This window comes from Triplophysa rosa, unplaced genomic scaffold (genome assembly GCF_024868665.1).
Source record: "Triplophysa rosa unplaced genomic scaffold, Trosa_1v2 scaffold113_ERROPOS166647, whole genome shotgun sequence".
Classification (NCBI taxonomy): domain Eukaryota; kingdom Metazoa; phylum Chordata; class Actinopteri; order Cypriniformes; family Nemacheilidae; genus Triplophysa; species Triplophysa rosa.
Genome location: NW_026634065.1, coordinates 23618 through 41113, shown reverse-complemented (window position 1 = coordinate 41113; position 17496 = coordinate 23618). Strand labels below are relative to the sequence as shown.

The window sequence follows — 17496 nt, the reverse complement described above, 5'->3', positions numbered from 1 at the left end:
TATACTTGCATGCCTTTGGTATGTCATAGAATAAAGCAAAAAAGCTGTGGAAAGAGATGAATTATTGCTTATTCTACAAAGATATTCTAAAATGGCCTGGACACATTTGTTGGTACCCCTTAGAAAAGACAATACATAAATGGATTATAGTGATATTTCAAACTAATTAGTTTCTTTAATTAGTATCACACATGTATCCAATCTTGTAATCAGTCATTCAGCCTATTTAAACGGGAAAAGTAGTCACTGTGCTGTTTGGTATCATTGTGTGCACCACACTGAACATGGACCAGAGAAAGCAAAGGATAGAGTTGTCTGAGGAGCTCAGAAAGAAAATAATAGACAAGCATGGTAAAGGTAAAGGCTACAAGACCATCTCAAAGCAGTTCGATGCTCCTGTGACAACAGTTGCAAATATTATTAAGAAGTTTGAGGTCCATGGAATTGTAGCCAACCTCCCTGGGCACGGCTGCAAGAAGAAAATCGACCCCAGATTGAACAGAAGGATAGTGCGAATGGTAGATAAAGAACCAAGGATAACTGCCAAAGAGATACAAGCTGAACTCCAAGGTGAAGGTAAGTCAGTTTCTGATCGCACCATCCATCGCTTTTTGAGCATGGAAGAAGACCCAGGAGGACTCCACTTTTGAAAGAAAAACATAAAAAAGCCAGCTAAAATTCATATTGACAAGCCACAATCCTTCTAGGAGAATGTCCTTTGGACAGATGAGTCAAAACTGGAGATTTGGCAAGTCACATCAGCTCTATGTTCACAGACGAAAAAAATCAAGCTTTCAAAGAACAACACCATACCTACAGTTCATCCGGAAAGTATTCACAGCGCTTCACTTTTTCCACATTTTGTTATATTACAGCCTTATTCCAAAATGGATTAAATTCATTATTTTCCTCAAAATTCTACAAACAATACCCCATAATGACAACGTGAAAGAAGTTTGTTTGAAATTTATTAAAAATAAAAAACAAAAAAGCACATGTACCTAAGTATTCACAGTAGGGCTGAAACGATTCCTCGAGTAACTCGAGTTATTCGAATACAAAAAATCATCGAGGCAATTTTTGTTGCCTCGAAGCCTCGTTTAATCCATTTAACTACAGTAGGCCTACACACGGAGCACTGCGTTTCCCCACGGACCGTTATTACTGACGCACAGCCCGCTAAACTCTATTCATGTTACAGGGCTCTCAAGTCTCATGCGTTCACCGTGAGACACACGCATTTGAGTCTGTTCACACGCTCACACTTATTTCTCATGCTGATAAATAACTGATAGCTTATAGGGCTGTGACGGTTGCCGTAACAACTAACAACCGCACCACCGCGATGGTAAAGTGCCGTTCGCCACCGTCACGTCACTCTGACAAATATAGGTGTAATAAATATGAGAGTTGCGATAACGATTGCTAGTTGTAGCCTTTCAGTTGTGGATGGTTTTATTTAAAAGATTTTAAATTAACAGAAATTATTGGCATAACGTTTCCGTTGGTGCGTTCGAGCGCAGGCCTGCACGGCAAAACCCAGGTTATTCTGCGGGTTCTGCAATGGATCTTGTTGTGAAATGAACAGATACGTAAAATCAGAACTGGCTATGACCCGCTTGCTTAGTGTTGGAGCGCGCGCAGGTTTTGCCGCGGTTGCGGAGAGACATCTCTTCATTTGCGCTCCTGTGCACATCTTCTGAACGCGCATTTAGTGCAGCTGTACACATTTTAATCATCAACGAGTCGGAAAAAGTTAAGTTTTTATGGCAATCTGAATAGGAAAGCCAATGTAGGTTTAAACAGTTTGTTTCAAATGGAATTGTTAAGGACTGTAAGGGTTAATCGCCACTGACTGAAGTTACTGCAACAAGAGCTTTTTTATTTAGTATTTAGCTTTCTTATATCATTTAAGTTTTCATTATTTACTGATGTTTATTTAAATGTTTTATATGCTGTAGTGTGGCCGTTTCACTGATCGATTTGCGCGTTAAACATTGACGGATGTTTCATCCTCATTTATTTCAGATATCATATTTAAATTATTTAACAATTTCAAGTATTTAAATAAGGTCTATATTTCTCTTCCACTCGTCATGTGGTTGCTACACGCAAATATAATAATATAAATATTATTTATATAAATAATATATATTTCTCAACCACCGCACCACCGCGGTCGATTTGTCTATTACCACCGCGGTGGTAAAAAGAACTGCCACGGTCACAGCCCTAATAGCTTATTGAAATGGTGAACTGATATTTTACTTAGTTTTAGTCTATTTTACGAGTGAAACTTGTTTTCCGGCTGCATTGAGTCCATCAAACTAGATGCGGACTAGTGGACACCGAATCCTGTTAAAACACATTTCATCTGTCTGGTCTGCGTGTCTGCGTGAATGAACTGCACAGTTTAACGTGCTACACGCGTGATGCTCATGAATTTGTCTGCGTCTGCGCTGAATGAGGACATGAACTTCACCTCCAGAGTTGCGCTGAGAGTTTATTTCACAAACATGTTATTGTTTGAGTGAAGAAACAGACATACTAAAAAATAAGCGTCTTCTGACAACCTGCCAAAATAAAAGTCATAGGCTATTGTTTGAAATTATTATTTCCATTTTTATTCATGTTTCTTAGTTATATATTTGTATTATATTGCATTTTGAATTTAATATGGCAATGGAATGTACTAAATGGGTTTAGTTTTCACAGATATTAATGTATGCTATTTCAGCAATAAAAACTAATTGTTCTAAAAAGGAAACAAATTAGTTGTTTTACTCATTTTAAGAGACCTGTCTTATTTTCTCTTGTATATTTAGTATTGCTTTTTAATAAAGAAAAAGTACTTATTATCCGAATACCCGATTAATCGATGGAAAATCAGTAGAATACTCGATTAGTAAAAGAATCGATAGCTGCAGCCCTAATTCACAGCCTTTGCCATGACACTCAAAATTGAGCTCAGGTGCATCCTGTTTCCACTGATCTTCCTTGAGATGTTTCTACAACTTGATTGGAGTCCACCTGTGGTAAATTCAGTTGATTGGACATGATTTGGAAAGGCACACACCTGTCTATATAAGGTCCCACAGTTAACAGTGCAGGTCAGAGCACAAACCAAGCCATGAAGTCCAAGGAATTGTCTGTAGACCTCCGAGACAGGATCGAGGCACAGATCTGGGGAAGGGTACAGAAAAATTTCTGTAGCATTGAAGGTCCCAATGAGCACAGTGGCCTCCATCATCCGTAAATGGAAGAAGTTTGGAACCACCAGGACTCTTCCTAGAGCTGGCTGCCCGGCCAAACTGAGCGATCGGGGGAAAAAGGGCCTTAGTCAGGGAGGTGACCAAGAACCCGATGGGTCACTCTGACAGAGCTCCAGCATGTCTCTGTGGAGAGAGGAGAACCTTCCAGAAGAACAACCATCTCTGCAGCACTCCACCAATCAGTCCTGTATGGCAGAGTGACCAGACGGAAGCAACTCCTCAGTAAAAGGCACATGACAGCCCGCCTGGAGTTTGCCAAAAGGCACCTGAAGGACTCTCAGACCATGAGAAACAAAATTCTCTGGTCTGATGAAACAAAGATTGAACTCTTTGGCCTGAATGGCAAGCATCATGCTGTGGGGATGTTTTTCAGCGGCAGGAACTGGGAGACTAGTCAGGATCGAGGGATAGATGAATGCAGCAATGTACAGAGACATCCTCGATGAAAACCTGCTACAGAGCGCTCTGGACCTCAGACTGGGGCGAAGGTTCATCTTCCAACAGGACAATGACCCTAAGCACGCAGCCAAGATAACAAAGGAGTTAAATTCACAGAGTTAAAACAACTCTGTGAATGTCCTTGAGTGGCCCAGCCAGAGCCCAGACTTAAACCTGATTGAACAGCTCTGGAGAGATCTGAAAATGGCTGTGCACCGAAGCTCCCCATCCAACCTGATGGAGCTTGAGAGGTCCTGCAAAGAAGAATGGGAGAAACTGCCCAAAAATAGGTGCGACAAGCTTGTAGCATCATATTCAAAAAGACTTGAGGCTGTAATTGGTGCCAAAGGTGCTTCAACAAATTATTGAGCAAAGGCTGTGAGGGCGTTTTTTATTTTTAATAAATTTGCAAAGATTTCAAACAAACTTCTTTCACATTGTCATTATGGGGTATTGTTTGTAGAATTTTGAGGAAAATAATGAATTTAATCCATTTTGGAATAAGGCTGTAACATAACAAAATATGGAAAAAGTGAAGCGCTGTGAATACTTTCCGGATGCACTGTACAGTGAACCATGGAGGAGGCTCGGTTATGTTTGGGGCTGCTTTGCCGCATCTGGCACAGAGTGCATTGAATCTGTGCAGGGCACAATGAAATCTCAAGAATATCAAGGCATTCTGGAGCTAAACGCACTTCCCAGTGTCAGAAAGCTCTGTCTCAGTTGCAGGTCATGGGTCCTCCAACAGGATAATGACCCAAAACACACAGCTAAAATCACCAAAGAATGGATAATAACAAAACATTGGACTATTCTGATGTGGCCTTCTATGAATCCTGTTCTGAATCCTATCGAAGATTTATGGAAAGAGCTGAAACTTGCAGTCTGGAGAAGGCACCCATCAAACCTGAGACAGCTGGAGCAGTTTGCTCAGGTAGAGTGGGTCAAAAAACCTGTTAACAGGCGCAGAAGTCTCATTGAGAGCAACAGAAAATGTTTGCTTGCAGTGATTGCCTCTAAAGGTTGTGCAACAAAATATTAGGTTAGGGGTCCCATCATTTTTGTCCATGACATTTTCATTTGTTTTATTATTTACAATATTATGTTGAATAAAAAATCAAAAGCAAAGTCTAATTTCTATGAAATATGGAATAAACAATGGTGGATGCTAATTACTTTTGTCAGTTTCAAGTTATTTCAGAGAAAATTGTGCATTCTTTGTTTTTTTTGTGGAGGGGTACCAACAAATTTGAGCACGTCTGTATATAACACACTAACCTCAGGATTAAAGGAATCAAACTCTTCCTCCTCCTCTTCAACAATCTCATCAAGCGTGACAAGCCCTTGAAGTTCTTTGTCCATTGGGTATTCATCAACCCCGGTTTCATCATCTCCAACAAACTCATCAACAGTCAAAAGTGTTTCAGGCACATCATCAGGCTTCAACTGCTGTTCCTCATCTGCTTGACCAAGTTCTTCTTCCTCACCCTCACAGATTTCATCAAGAGTCACCATTGCCCCATGGGAGGCAAGTTCAGAGATTACAGTCACCTCATCTTTATCCTCAGTGTCGGCAGCAGGGGGCTCAGACTGCTTTGCATGGCCATTTGACATTTCGTCAGAATTTGTCAGGCCACTTTCAATCTGGGGAGAGGAGGAAGAAACAGACCGACTTTGCTCTAGTTGATCTGAGGGCCCAACCTCAATGCTTTCTTTCAAGGGCTCTATATAAACATTGAATCCAATCTCTGCTGAAGCGTCTGTTCCAGTATAAGGCTCGGTTGTCTCACCCTGAACAACAGGAGTTTCCATCCCAACTGTTTTAATCTGATTATCTATACTCTCTTCCTGAGGTTCACACTCTTGATGTGTTTGAGAAATCACAGGCTCTGCAACTTGTTTGGTTTCTTCAGCCTCGGTTTTTATTTTCTGTGCAGAGTCAATAACAGGGTTCTCTATTTCAAAAGGCTTGGTCTTGTTAGTTATAGATCTGGACACTCGCTTTTGTTGCGAGTTATTTGCTGTAGGTGATTTTGCAATGGAAGAGGTGGTAGAGAGGGGACTAGATTCCTCCTCAGATTTATCATCCTTGGTTAAAGGTTCCAAGCTCGAGGCTACAGTCTCTTCATCTCCTACTTCATCAACCGTCACAAATTCATCAAAGTCAAAGGGAAATGTTTCATCAGACATTTTCTTTTCATCCTCTTTTGCCTAAAAAAACAAACAAATACTTTTAGGAAAACGTGAACAGCCAGAAAGAAATGTATAATATTTTTTGTGCCCAATCACCTCTTTGATTGTCCTTGTTTTTGAGTGACATTTTGAAGGCTGAGAGCTTTTGTTGTGACTCTATATGAAAAGGCAAATAATACAAAAATAGGGCAATATGAGTTCCAAGTTTAAAACTTCGATTTAAGTTTTATAAAAGAAACTAAATCAAACTGATAGACTATTTCTGTCTTACCCTGCGATCATCGTCATGCCCCCTTGGTCTCTTTGATGGTGGGGATTCTTGTCTGCTTTTCCGAGAGGATGACCCCAAAGACCCTCCGCGCCTGGCAGATGGGGCATCTTCATCAGAGTTTCCCCTGCTTCTGTGCCTAGAAGCTGCCTCAGTCTCTGGAGAAGAGCTACTGACATGCTTGCCTCTGGATCCCGAATTCTGAGACAACTTCTCTTTTTCAGACTGCACTTTTTTGTTATCAGCTCTGGTGGTTCTTTTGACTGCTTGAGCAGATTTCTCCGATGAAGAAGAGGGTTTCCTGGAGCTTGATGAGACCTTGCTGGATGTTTTTTCTGCAGCTTTTTTCTCACTTTCTGCTTTTTGTTTGGCTTCCTCTTCTGCACGTCTCAATGAAGACTGCAAGCGACACTGATGAACTGCTAATTCAAGAGCTTTCAAAATCTCCTGCGTAACAGGAGGAAACTCCAACATTGTGTCGTCAAAGGCCCCAGGCACTGTTGGGGAATTGTTTGATGAAGATAGAACTTTGATAGCTGAATCGCTGACATTTTGGTCAGGAGAAGGTAAGGCAAAAGCAGAATCAGCACCTGTTGAGTCTGATTCTAGTGCAACTTCAGAGACAACATTCTTCTCAAGAACAGGGCTTTGGTCACCTGATTGAGATTTAATGTCGGTCTCAAAAGGTTCCGATGGTTTCAAGTCACTCACTTGCTCCTGATTCTCAGTCTTCATCTCCTGTACTTCTGACTCTCCTGGACTCTGGGTCTCCATGGCCTCTAATGCAGTTGCTTCACTACTAGCAGAAGCACCAACCTCCATATCTGACATTAACTCAACATTACTGTTTTCCGCTAACTTTTCATGATAAACATCACTGTTGTACACAGATTTAAGACCTAATTCTATAGAAACACCTTCAGATATTTGGATCTCTTGACCATTTATGATTGAATTGCTCGATTGATTTGCAGTAATTGCAGTTGCAGTATTATCGGTAGGAGCTGATGATGCTAAATCAAGCTCTGTCATCACAGACTCATCTGCAATGGCAGATTCCAAAGAGGGAACAGAGAATCCAAGTTCAGGCTTTGCTTCAACAGACTTGATCGATACTGTAGATTCCCCAGTGGGACCTGAGGATTCTGTTTTTATACACTCTGGCGCCACCGCCTTGGACTCGTCCTCTGGCGCCACCGCCTTGGACTCGTCCTCTGGCGCCACCGCCTTGGACTCGTCCTCTGGCGCCACCGCCTTGGACTCGTCCTCTGGCGCCACCGCCTTGGACTCGTCCTCTGGCGCCACCGCCTTGGACTCGTCCTCTGGCGCCACCGCCCTGGACTCGTCCTCTGGGGTTTTCTTTTCAGTTTGGGTAACATTTAAGCTGCCATCTGCTTTACTTTCAGGATTAGTTGTTTTTGCATTAGCAGACATATTACCTTTGACGTCACTGGGATCCGTATTTTCAACAGCAGCAGCATCCAATTTTGCTTCATCACTTGTGCTTTTGACAACGACTTCCTCTTTTTTAGGCATAACTGAATCATTTAAGATGGCTTTGTCTATTTTAATAGGGGGAGCTGGAGTTTTTTTGTTCTGGGCATTAGCTGTGCTGACTGTCGGGTTTGCTTTTGAAGCAGCAGCACTATTCGCTGGAGAAGCAGTAGAAACAGATGTTGCTGCAGGCACTGTCTTTTTAGCCTTAAAGACAATAATTTTTCCTTTAGCTGACTTAACGGGTGGTGATCTAGAAGTAAATGCAAAATACATTTTAAACAGAAGACATGATTGATACACATTTGCAGAGACCTCTGTATAAAACCACAAACCAATAGAAGAAGAAAAAAAACTTACCCCTTCGGATCTGGCTTCTTTTTCAGCTGGTGAAGACACAACAAACATGGTCAGTTTATTTTTTTAATTATCCACCTCCTTTAAAACACATTGATAAGACATCTGCAAATGTGTGGCGGTGGTGTCACACATGCAACTACAAGAGTACCTGCTCAAGAGGTTTACCTTAAGAGGTTTGGCCATTTGGAAGGTGAGGGAATTGTTCTGGACCGTACAAGGATTCTTGAGAAAGCGAATGTAGACGTTCCTAGCGATAGTGGCACTCTCCATTTCAAAAATGATCTATAATAATTTTAACAAAACAGATCAACATTTATTACCAAAAATGTTTAAATGTTAAAATCTTTAACGTTTACACAAAGTCACATTAAAGCACTGTAAACCAAGTAAATACAAATGCAAGACTGTGTACAGGATAAAGAACTACTTACCCTGCCATTCAGATGCAAAACCTTCTTGTAAGCACCATTTTTCTGGATTAGGGTCTCCACTTCCTTGACTGCCTCAAGAGTTTTTGGCACATTACCGACGATGAGAAGACGTTCTGGTAATGTGACAATTTCCTGAGGTTGGGGGGGAGAGCAAGTGATAAGTTTCGGTTATACAAGTTTGAATTATTCCTTTGATATCAAACCAAAGACGCATATGCTAAATTACATTCAGTTTGCATACGCTCAGTTTAATTTTATGGTTTTACTTACAGGTGACTTCTCCATGCCCACCAGTACTCTGAATAGTGACTCCTTTGGAGATGAAAAGAATCAGATGTTTGATGTTATAACTGTTACCTACAGTTATCAAAAATAACACCTAAAAAACAATGTTGTTGACGTCCCTCATTAAAGTAAGAGACACAATCAAACATGCATATTTTATTAAGGTCATAGCCTTTTTAATCCTATCTCACAATACTTCTATTTAATACATTTTTCTTCTGGACAACTACACAGAGAGCACACACTTACAGTGTAGTTCAGGTCAATTGGACGCGTCATCATCTTGATGTTTATTTCTTTCTCTTGCACTTTAGCTGGGGTCTCAGCGAAAGCTTTCACCATTGCTTCAGCTGCACTCATGTCAGGCATTTGCAGGTAAGCCTGAAAAAAAAGTGTTACATTAACACATATAAACACAAAGATATGTGTGCTTGTGTAACTGTTAGATAACATTACCCTTTTCTGAGTGATTGCAATTACAGGAGTAGAAGTTAGGCCAAATGGTTTGGCAAGATTTGTAAGGTCATCCTCAGTAAACCCTTTCTCTGGAAGATCGGTGATCTCAATTATGTTTTTTCTCCAAGGGATTTCCTGCAGTCAGAAAACAATAGAGTTAATAATCCATTCAATGACTAAGACCAAAGTACTTCTCAAACCCTATTATGCCACTGAGATAGGTACACAAGGCTTGGAGAATGAAAGCATCATACCTTCTTTATGACCTTCTTGACAACAGCAGTTTCTGCCAAACACAAAATAAAATGCTATACAGAGTGCTCCTTGTGACCATAGGGAAAATAAATTATCCAAAGTTATCACTTACCTGATCCCTTGGCAGGGGGTTTAGCAGCAGGTTTAGTTTTAACCATTTGAACTGTTTTTTTGGGGTCACTCGGTTTTCCCTTGGTTGCTTGAGGTGTCTTGGCATTTGTAGACTCTTTTGCTTTAGCTGAATGGGCCGACTTAAATGGAATATCTTTTCTATGTTTGGAAACAAAAACATTCGCAATAAATCTTAGTAAAACAAACTCTGCATTATGTAACATTTATTAAAACACTACATAGAAGGGAACTTACTTGTCAGTTTTTTCAGTCTTAACATATTTCTTTTGGTCATGTTCGGAATCCTACGAAAAAAAGCACACATAAGATTTAATGCAGGACCGTAGCCAGCCTTGTGGAAGTGGTGGTTCTTTTGCTCAAAAAGTGGACCTTTTTTGTCGTTTCACCCCACAATTATTATTTAATTATGAGGTTAAAATACTTGTATGCTCGAACTCCACTGTTTATGTGAATGCCCCACACTCCATTCAAATGGTAAAATGTGTAATCAGAGGACCACTACGAATCCAGCTGCTCATAACAAACACTCAGAAAAACTCCTTGTTCTTTATTAAGGGTCCATTTGGTAAGTTTTAATTTCAGGTAGTGTTGTAGTACTCGAGACTGGTCTCGAGACCATTTTTTGATTGTCTCTGTCTCGACTGTCTTTGGTCTCGGTCTTGTATTGGTCTCAGACTTAGTGGTCTCTGGATTTTATTTCAAGACTGGTCAAGACCACAACTGTGGGAATTACACTAAATTGCTGGTGTATTGTCTGATTTATGTGTTAACATCATTCATGTGATTGGATGTAAAACTTCTGGCTTTAAAAGCATTCACCACTTGTTCCTTATTTGATTCTTCTGTTACTTTTGTTACTCTTACTGCTGGTAAGAGAAGAATGGGGAATTGTCTTCAAGAAATATGACAACAAAATGAATACACACAAAGGCCCACAATATCCAAGATGTGATTGAAAAAGGTACTTGTATGAGATCTTGTTTTTTATTTTATAACATCTGATGTGATATTGATTTTGTATAATTATTCAATAAACCTTGAGTTAATAAGTGACTTGAGTTTTAGACACAATTAAACACAAGTTTTTGTTCCATTTTGGCTAGTCCCAAACAAATCTAGAACAAATCTGAACTTTTGTGCATTTCTGAGCAACACACTGCTTTTTTATCTAATCGATAGCAAAATAGCTATGAAACTTAAGTCACAGAATGTTTTGTTGAAGGTCACAGACTTAAATTTATCTTGGGTATTTACCGTTTTTTATGTTTAGTTGTTGGAATTTTTACCTGCACAAAAATTTTAATATGTTACAGTAGGTGGGTGATAAAACATCCTACACATAAATTTCTCAAGTTACTTCTATTATTATTTTATTATGACTTTTTAGTGTTTTGAGGATCTTTTGAATGAATTTTGGGAGTGCTGGTCTTGGTCTTGACTCGGTCTCAGCTTGCCTTGGTCTTGGCCCCTCAAAGTCTTGGTCTTGTCTTGGTCTAGAAACCCTCTGGTCTCGGTCTTGGTCTCGGTTTTGGTGGTTCGACTACAACACTACTTTCAGGTGTTAATTCATACATTAACCAACAAACATGTACTAACGTTTGGTTAACCTGGTAGCCAGGGTTTGAAAATTAGTGAGGTCTGTGGAGGGGTGTCAATAATTATACCTAATATTACTAATAAATGCTTTATTCATTCAACTTTAATAAATATAACTTATAATAAAGTTAACAAATGATATGAATAATAAAGTTAACAAATTATAAACTTATACCTATAAACAGGGCTTGAAACTGTGGCTAGTGGTTTTCCAAAATGACTACTGGTCCTACTCTACCCGCTCGAGCAGGTCTTGAACCAGCGTCTGTCCAGTATGAGAGATGCGCGCTCTAACAAGGAGGCTAAGCATCTGCCACTAGAGCAACCCTTGAAGTCTGGGATTCAGGTTTACTTTAACAGCTCTCTCTTACTGGTCTCCGTTGCATTAGCCACCGATCATTTGTCAACAATTTTGTTTTTGGGAAATGATTTTATGGGACCAAAGTTGACAAATGTCATGCTGTGAAATCATGCGTCGAAAAACATGCCCAAAATAAAAAAGAAAATGTTCCTATACGCAACTCCCCACTATGTTAACTTCCTAAATTGTGTCATTACGTGAAAACGGGTATGCAAGTGTGTCATTACGAGTATGCAGTGCGGAGATTGCATAACGTTACACGCACACACAACTCTTTCAATCGGAAGACCTACTACCCAAAACCTTACCGTACATTTATTATTGAACACCCGTTAGCCATTTTTCAAATATTTACTTCATTTTGTAGAAAAATAAATGCCTGTATGATATGTGATGTGAAAATGTAGAGTTAGTTTGGTGAAAGGCGGATTCGAACTTAGTTGATAACGTCAAAACTATTATTACTTGTGTTACACACTGCACCACTGAAGCTGCTGTTGTTGTAGTAGTGTTGTTTTTGCACTCAGATTTTTTGTGCTTCAGACGACCGTGATCCTAATTATTGGCAGTTGTTATTTAAAAAGGACACATTTTCATTACAAAAATTCACAAAAAACGGACTTAAATTCTGCACATTTGACAGTGAGGGGTGGGTTGTTCGAACCACCCGAACCCCCCCTGGCTACGGGCCTGTAATGTCAGGAATTTACTAAACCAATCTGTAGATGCACTTGATGACCTTAAAGTTCTTACAGTCACAACTTACTTTCTCCATGTAAATGCTGACCAACTGCCCATGAATTCTCATGTTTTTACACCTGAGCAAAACTCTGGCATCCTCCTCTCTCTCCATACACACCGAGGCCTAAAGAAAAAACACTAATGAATTTAACATTTAACTTTCTTCCGCAGAAAACAAAAGATATTTTGAAGAAAGTTGGTAACCGAAAAGCACTGGCCCCCCATTCACTTCTATTGTATGGACACAAAACCAATGCAAGTGAATAGGGGCCAGTTAACAACATTCTTCAAAATGTCGTCATCTGTGTTTTGTGGAAGAAAGAAAGTCTTGAAATGACAAGAGGGTGAGTAAATGACAGAATTTTCATTTTTGGGTGAACTATCACTTAAAGCCTTGCTTTGTCTCAAGACACACACCAGTGATGTTTTAACTAAGGCGTTTAAAAAAGCTACTTAAATATACTCATTTGACTAAGGCCTGGCCCATTATAAACAAACACGCTGCTACCTTCAAATCTCATTGGTTCTTGCATGTCTAATCACAGAGGTGGATTAATGTAACAAATTACATTTAGTCGCGTTACTGTATTGAGTAGGTTTTTTGTGTACTTGTACTTTTTAAGTAGCTTTTAAAATCTTAAATTTTACTTGTACTTAAGAATGATTTGTGTGATGTATTGTACTTCGTTATATTTAAAATCACATCCGTTACGGAGTAAAAAAAATGAAAACATTGCAAGGAAAAAAATGTGACTGGAAATTACTCCAGTGAATGATGGGAGCGAGAGTTTTTACGTCAATACCAGAAGAGCGATGGAGACGGAGAAGTTAGACTTCGGTAGTGCACCTGTCCTAAAGGTGAAACCCCATCGAACTCTGACTGCTGAAGACAATGAAGTAAACCCCTATTTAAGCAACCATTTCAGCTTCAAGACGCTGTGCAAACTAGCATCTTATAAAAATCCTTATGTGCAAGAATGTAGAGGTAAAGATAAATAATACTCGTACCCTTGTTGCATTGGTAACTAATAATAAGTTTGGACAGTTTAGTAAAAGTCAAAACAACATTGGTGCATAATGCTATATTTTAAGTGTTTAATCCCGTTTTGTAGACGCACGGTTCACTAATGTGTCTGCACCACATTTACGCAGTGTGTATGGAACCGAACTGAACAACTTCTGCTTTAATGACATATTTAAACGTGCATCATATGTCTCTCTCTTCTGTAAGCGCGGGGCAAGAAAGTCACATGAAAATAAGCTTGCCATTTCATGCGTTTTGAAAAGCCTCACCAGCCCTGTTGCCAGCCCTGTTGCAATGTGTTGCCAGATCATATATTGTTGAAATATATGATCTGGTTGAAATATATGATCTGGCACAACTAGGGCAGTTGTGGCCTAATGTGGTTAGAGAGTCGGACTCATGACCAGAAGGTTGCCGGTTCGATTCCCAGGGCCGGCGGGTAACAACTGAGGTGCCCTTGAGCAAGGCACCTTACCCCTACTTGCTCCCCGGGCGCTGCAGTGATAGCTGCCCACTGCTCCGGGGGTACGTGTGTTCACTACTCTCTGGATGGGTTAAATGCAGAGGTCACATTTCGTTGCCTTGTATCTTTGTACATGTGCAATGACAATAAATTGAATCTAAATCTAAAAAAAATCTAAAAAAAAAGAACATCAAACAATGACAAGCCCAAAATAAACCTACATAGACACATTTAATAAGGCAAAAAAACACTACACACAACTGTTCACTTCATTAACTATATAATGTATATGCAGTTTCATAAGAAAAGACTAAACAACAAATGCGAAGCTCTTAAAAATATGTAAACATGGCAACTCCGCGAGAGCGCTGTGAAGCTCTGAACATAAACAAAACACAGCGTCTCTGTCTGTGTTTTAGTTAAAATTGCTTCACTTAACTAGTCTTTGGCCGAAAACAGCAGGTACGTATCTAACGTATTAAACTCTTGGGATTCATGTTTCTTGTTCACTGCGATCAACGGCAAAAATGTTGCCATGGTAATGACCGGGTTACAACTGTCAATCATTACATTTACTCTCAATCCGTACAAACGTGTAACCCTGCCTGGAACCATTTATACGTGGTTTCACTACTGAAATTTAGCAGTGTGTACCATTGATAATTTGTTAAGAAACTCAGGCTTAAAATCTTTTTTAAGGATTAGTTTTTCTTCTGAAGAATATGTATATTGATTTAATAATTGTTTAGTTAATATTTCTGCTATATGATTATGTGATATTTCTGCAAAACAAGACAAACAATTCTTTATTTGTTGCAGTGCACTTGTAACTCGTTTTAAAGAGTAAGTAGCATGAGATCATGAAAATTACATTTCATGCAGTGTGTTATGTTGCCGTGTTTGAAAGTAAGCTGTCTGCCAAGTTGTAAGTCCGAAGGTGAATAAATAACAAAGATATTGGCTTGTAAAAATGGGAGTCGACTCTGAATCATGCAAACAAGACATGAGCTAGTCCGAGTCTCTAACCACCGTGTATCTACGTCACTACACATAGTCCCCGCCTATGTTTTGCTGGGACTGCCGCGAAAACTTCACTACTAGTCTCTCCTCCCCCAAAACACTGTCGCTCGTTCATGATGCGTGTGTATCATGTCTAGAACCTGTGTTCTACGTTGTGAAACTAAGTCCGTCTTATTTCAACTACCAAAGGAAGAACTTCTGAGGGAACAATGGTTACGATTCATTTTTCAAACGATACCAAAGGAGTATAACCCCAGGGTTTTACTGTGCGCGCGTCATTTCACCGAAGATTATTTCAATAATCTTGGCGCGTTCACTGCAGGATATGTGAAACTTTCTGAAATGCTCTATGTACCATGACAACGCACAGTTAAGACGAAATAATATTATTACTAACATATTAACAGTATTTTAAATAAAAATAATATTTTATTTCATTGATGAGCAAAAGCACAACAAGCATGTTGTCACACTGGAAGTTTTGATGACAAAGTGTTGTCACTTGCCACTGAGAAACATCCTGCTCCAGTCGTGGTGGAGTTTCTTGTGGATTAGCGTCTTCGGATGCTTCTTCGTCAGACTCGGACTCAAACTGGTAAGGTAAAATCCCCGCCATCTCTATCTACACATATAATACATATGACATCCAACTAGGGTTGTTCCGATAGACGATACTATTGTGTATCGACGATTCTCAGACCTATGGCGATAGCTGATTCCCTAGACGATAGTTGGCTGTTTGGTTTGGTTTGTTAGTTAGGCTTTTCCTCGCACCAGAGAGTTTATAATGTGCGGGCTTTGAGATTTCAGTGCACAAGAGAGCTTGTGATGCGCGCGGCTCAGGCTTTTCCTCGTGCCAGAGAGAGTTTATAATGTGCGGGCTTTGAGTTTTCAGTGCACGAGAGAGCTTGTGATGCGCGCGGCTCGGGCTTTTCCTCGCGCCAGAGAGAGTTTATAATGTGCGGGCTTTGAGTTTTCAGTGCACGATAAACTTGTGATGCGCGCGGCTCAGGGTTTTCCTCGCAGGAATTGCTATGCGCGTGAGGGTTTAAAACCAGTGCACGAGTTGTTCCCGTTTGGCAATCAAGTAATAACAGCGCACGCGGGCATCAATGACACATTTGGATGAATGATATTGACTTATAGCAATAGTTTACTTTCTCTTGTTTAAAAGGTTGCGGTGGTAAGTAACAATGTTGCCAACTGCACTGAACTTAAACTCTGATAGAATGCTAATTGCAGTCACACATGAGCATTTTCTAGACACATAAGCTTCTGTTTTTGTCCACAAATCCAGCTTGTCATAGATAAATGCGTAATTGCCCTGTCCCTCGATACTATCGTGTATCGGCGATCCACAGGCTGGCGATAGAACGATCTGATTATATTGAATATCGCCCAACACTACATCCAACCACCTGTAAACCGTAATCTAGTAATGATGGTAGGCGTTCCATTTGCGACACATGATGAACGCGTTTGACCAATCACAACAGACTACACCATCTGACCAATCACATGACACTAGGCTAGCGGATAGGAGGGGACTAGATGGATGAATCGCGGAACGAATCATTTGAGAGTCAGACAAGAAGTATGGTAAGAATAACTGCCTATTATTACGACATAATAGTGTTTTTACACCTTGTATGTACATAAACTTGTTGTTGGACACTCCATAAACCAAAGTAGGACCTTAAAAATCATATGCTACTTACTCTTTAATATATAAAATTAGGCACTATGATGACTATTGTTGGTGTTGCACAAAAAAGGAAAGGTCCCCCCACTTTTAAAAAGTAACCAAGTAACTTTTACTTTGAGTACATTTTAAACAAGCTACTTTTTACTTGAGTAGGTTTTTTGACTGGTAATTTTATGTACAATTTCATCAAGTAGTAGTACTTGAGTATAATTTTTTTTCCACCTCTGTTTAATCGCTTAGTATTGTATTACTTGAAGGGGATAATTTACCCAAAAATGAAAATCTTGTCATGAATTACTCAAGCTGTATAAATGTCTTTGTATACAGATATTGGACGGATACATGTAGCCAAACTGTTCTTGGACCCCATTGACTACCATAGTAGGAAAAACGACAATAGTAGTCAAAAGTGCCCCAGAACGGTTTACTTTCCTACATTCTTCAAAATATTTTATTTTGGGTTTAACAGAACAAAAAAAAAAGTAAATTTTCCTACTATAATAATCAATGGGGACCAAGAACTGTTTGGTTATAAGAATTCTTCTAAATATCTTTCTCTGTGTTTATTTATACAGATTTGGAACAACTCAAATGTGAGTAGATGACAGAATTTTTATTTTTGGGTGAACTATCCCTTTAATGGATGGATGTGCTATTTGGATCATCAACATTTTGAATACCATAACAGGATTTAAAAGGGATACTTCAACCAAAAATGAAATTTCTGTCATCATTTACTCACCCGAGTTGTTCCAAATCTGTATAAATTTCTTTGTTCAGATGAACAGAGAAATATATTTGGAAGAATGCTTATAACCAGACAGATTTTGCCCCCCCCATTGACTCCCATAGTAGGAAAATTTACTTCAAAATGTCTTTTGTGTTCAACAGAACAAAAAATTATAAAGAATGTAGAACAGCAAACAGTTCTGGGGCACTTTTGACTACCATTGTACTTTTTCCTACTATGGGAGTCAATGGGGGGCTGTTTATAAGGATTTT

General features: G+C 39.5%; 1 protein-coding gene across 3 annotated transcripts in view; it reads right to left on the bottom strand.

The window, feature by feature from the left end:
* znf638 (zinc finger protein 638) overlaps positions 1-17496 on the bottom strand; it is a 29027-nt gene that overhangs the window by 2255 nt on the left and 9276 nt on the right. For 2 of the 3 annotated variants that reach the window (XM_057326603.1, XM_057326601.1), the window contains 13 exons: positions 12308-12406; positions 9819-9868; positions 9565-9722; positions 9452-9483; positions 9198-9332; positions 8991-9122; positions 8727-8768; positions 8457-8588; positions 8191-8307; positions 8026-8051; positions 6175-7918; positions 6000-6059; positions 4989-5921 (listed from right to left, as the gene is read on the bottom strand). In XM_057326603.1, the coding sequence (XP_057182586.1) occupies positions 4989-5921; positions 6000-6059; positions 6175-7918; positions 8026-8051; positions 8191-8307; positions 8457-8588; positions 8727-8768; positions 8991-9122; positions 9198-9332; positions 9452-9483; positions 9565-9722; positions 9819-9868; positions 12308-12406 (3660 nt within the window). The remainder of the gene's footprint in view (positions 1-4988; positions 5922-5999; positions 6060-6174; positions 7919-8025; positions 8052-8190; positions 8308-8456; positions 8589-8726; positions 8769-8990; positions 9123-9197; positions 9333-9451; positions 9484-9564; positions 9723-9818; positions 9869-12307; positions 12407-17496) is intronic. The other variant, XM_057326602.1, reaches the window with a different exon arrangement.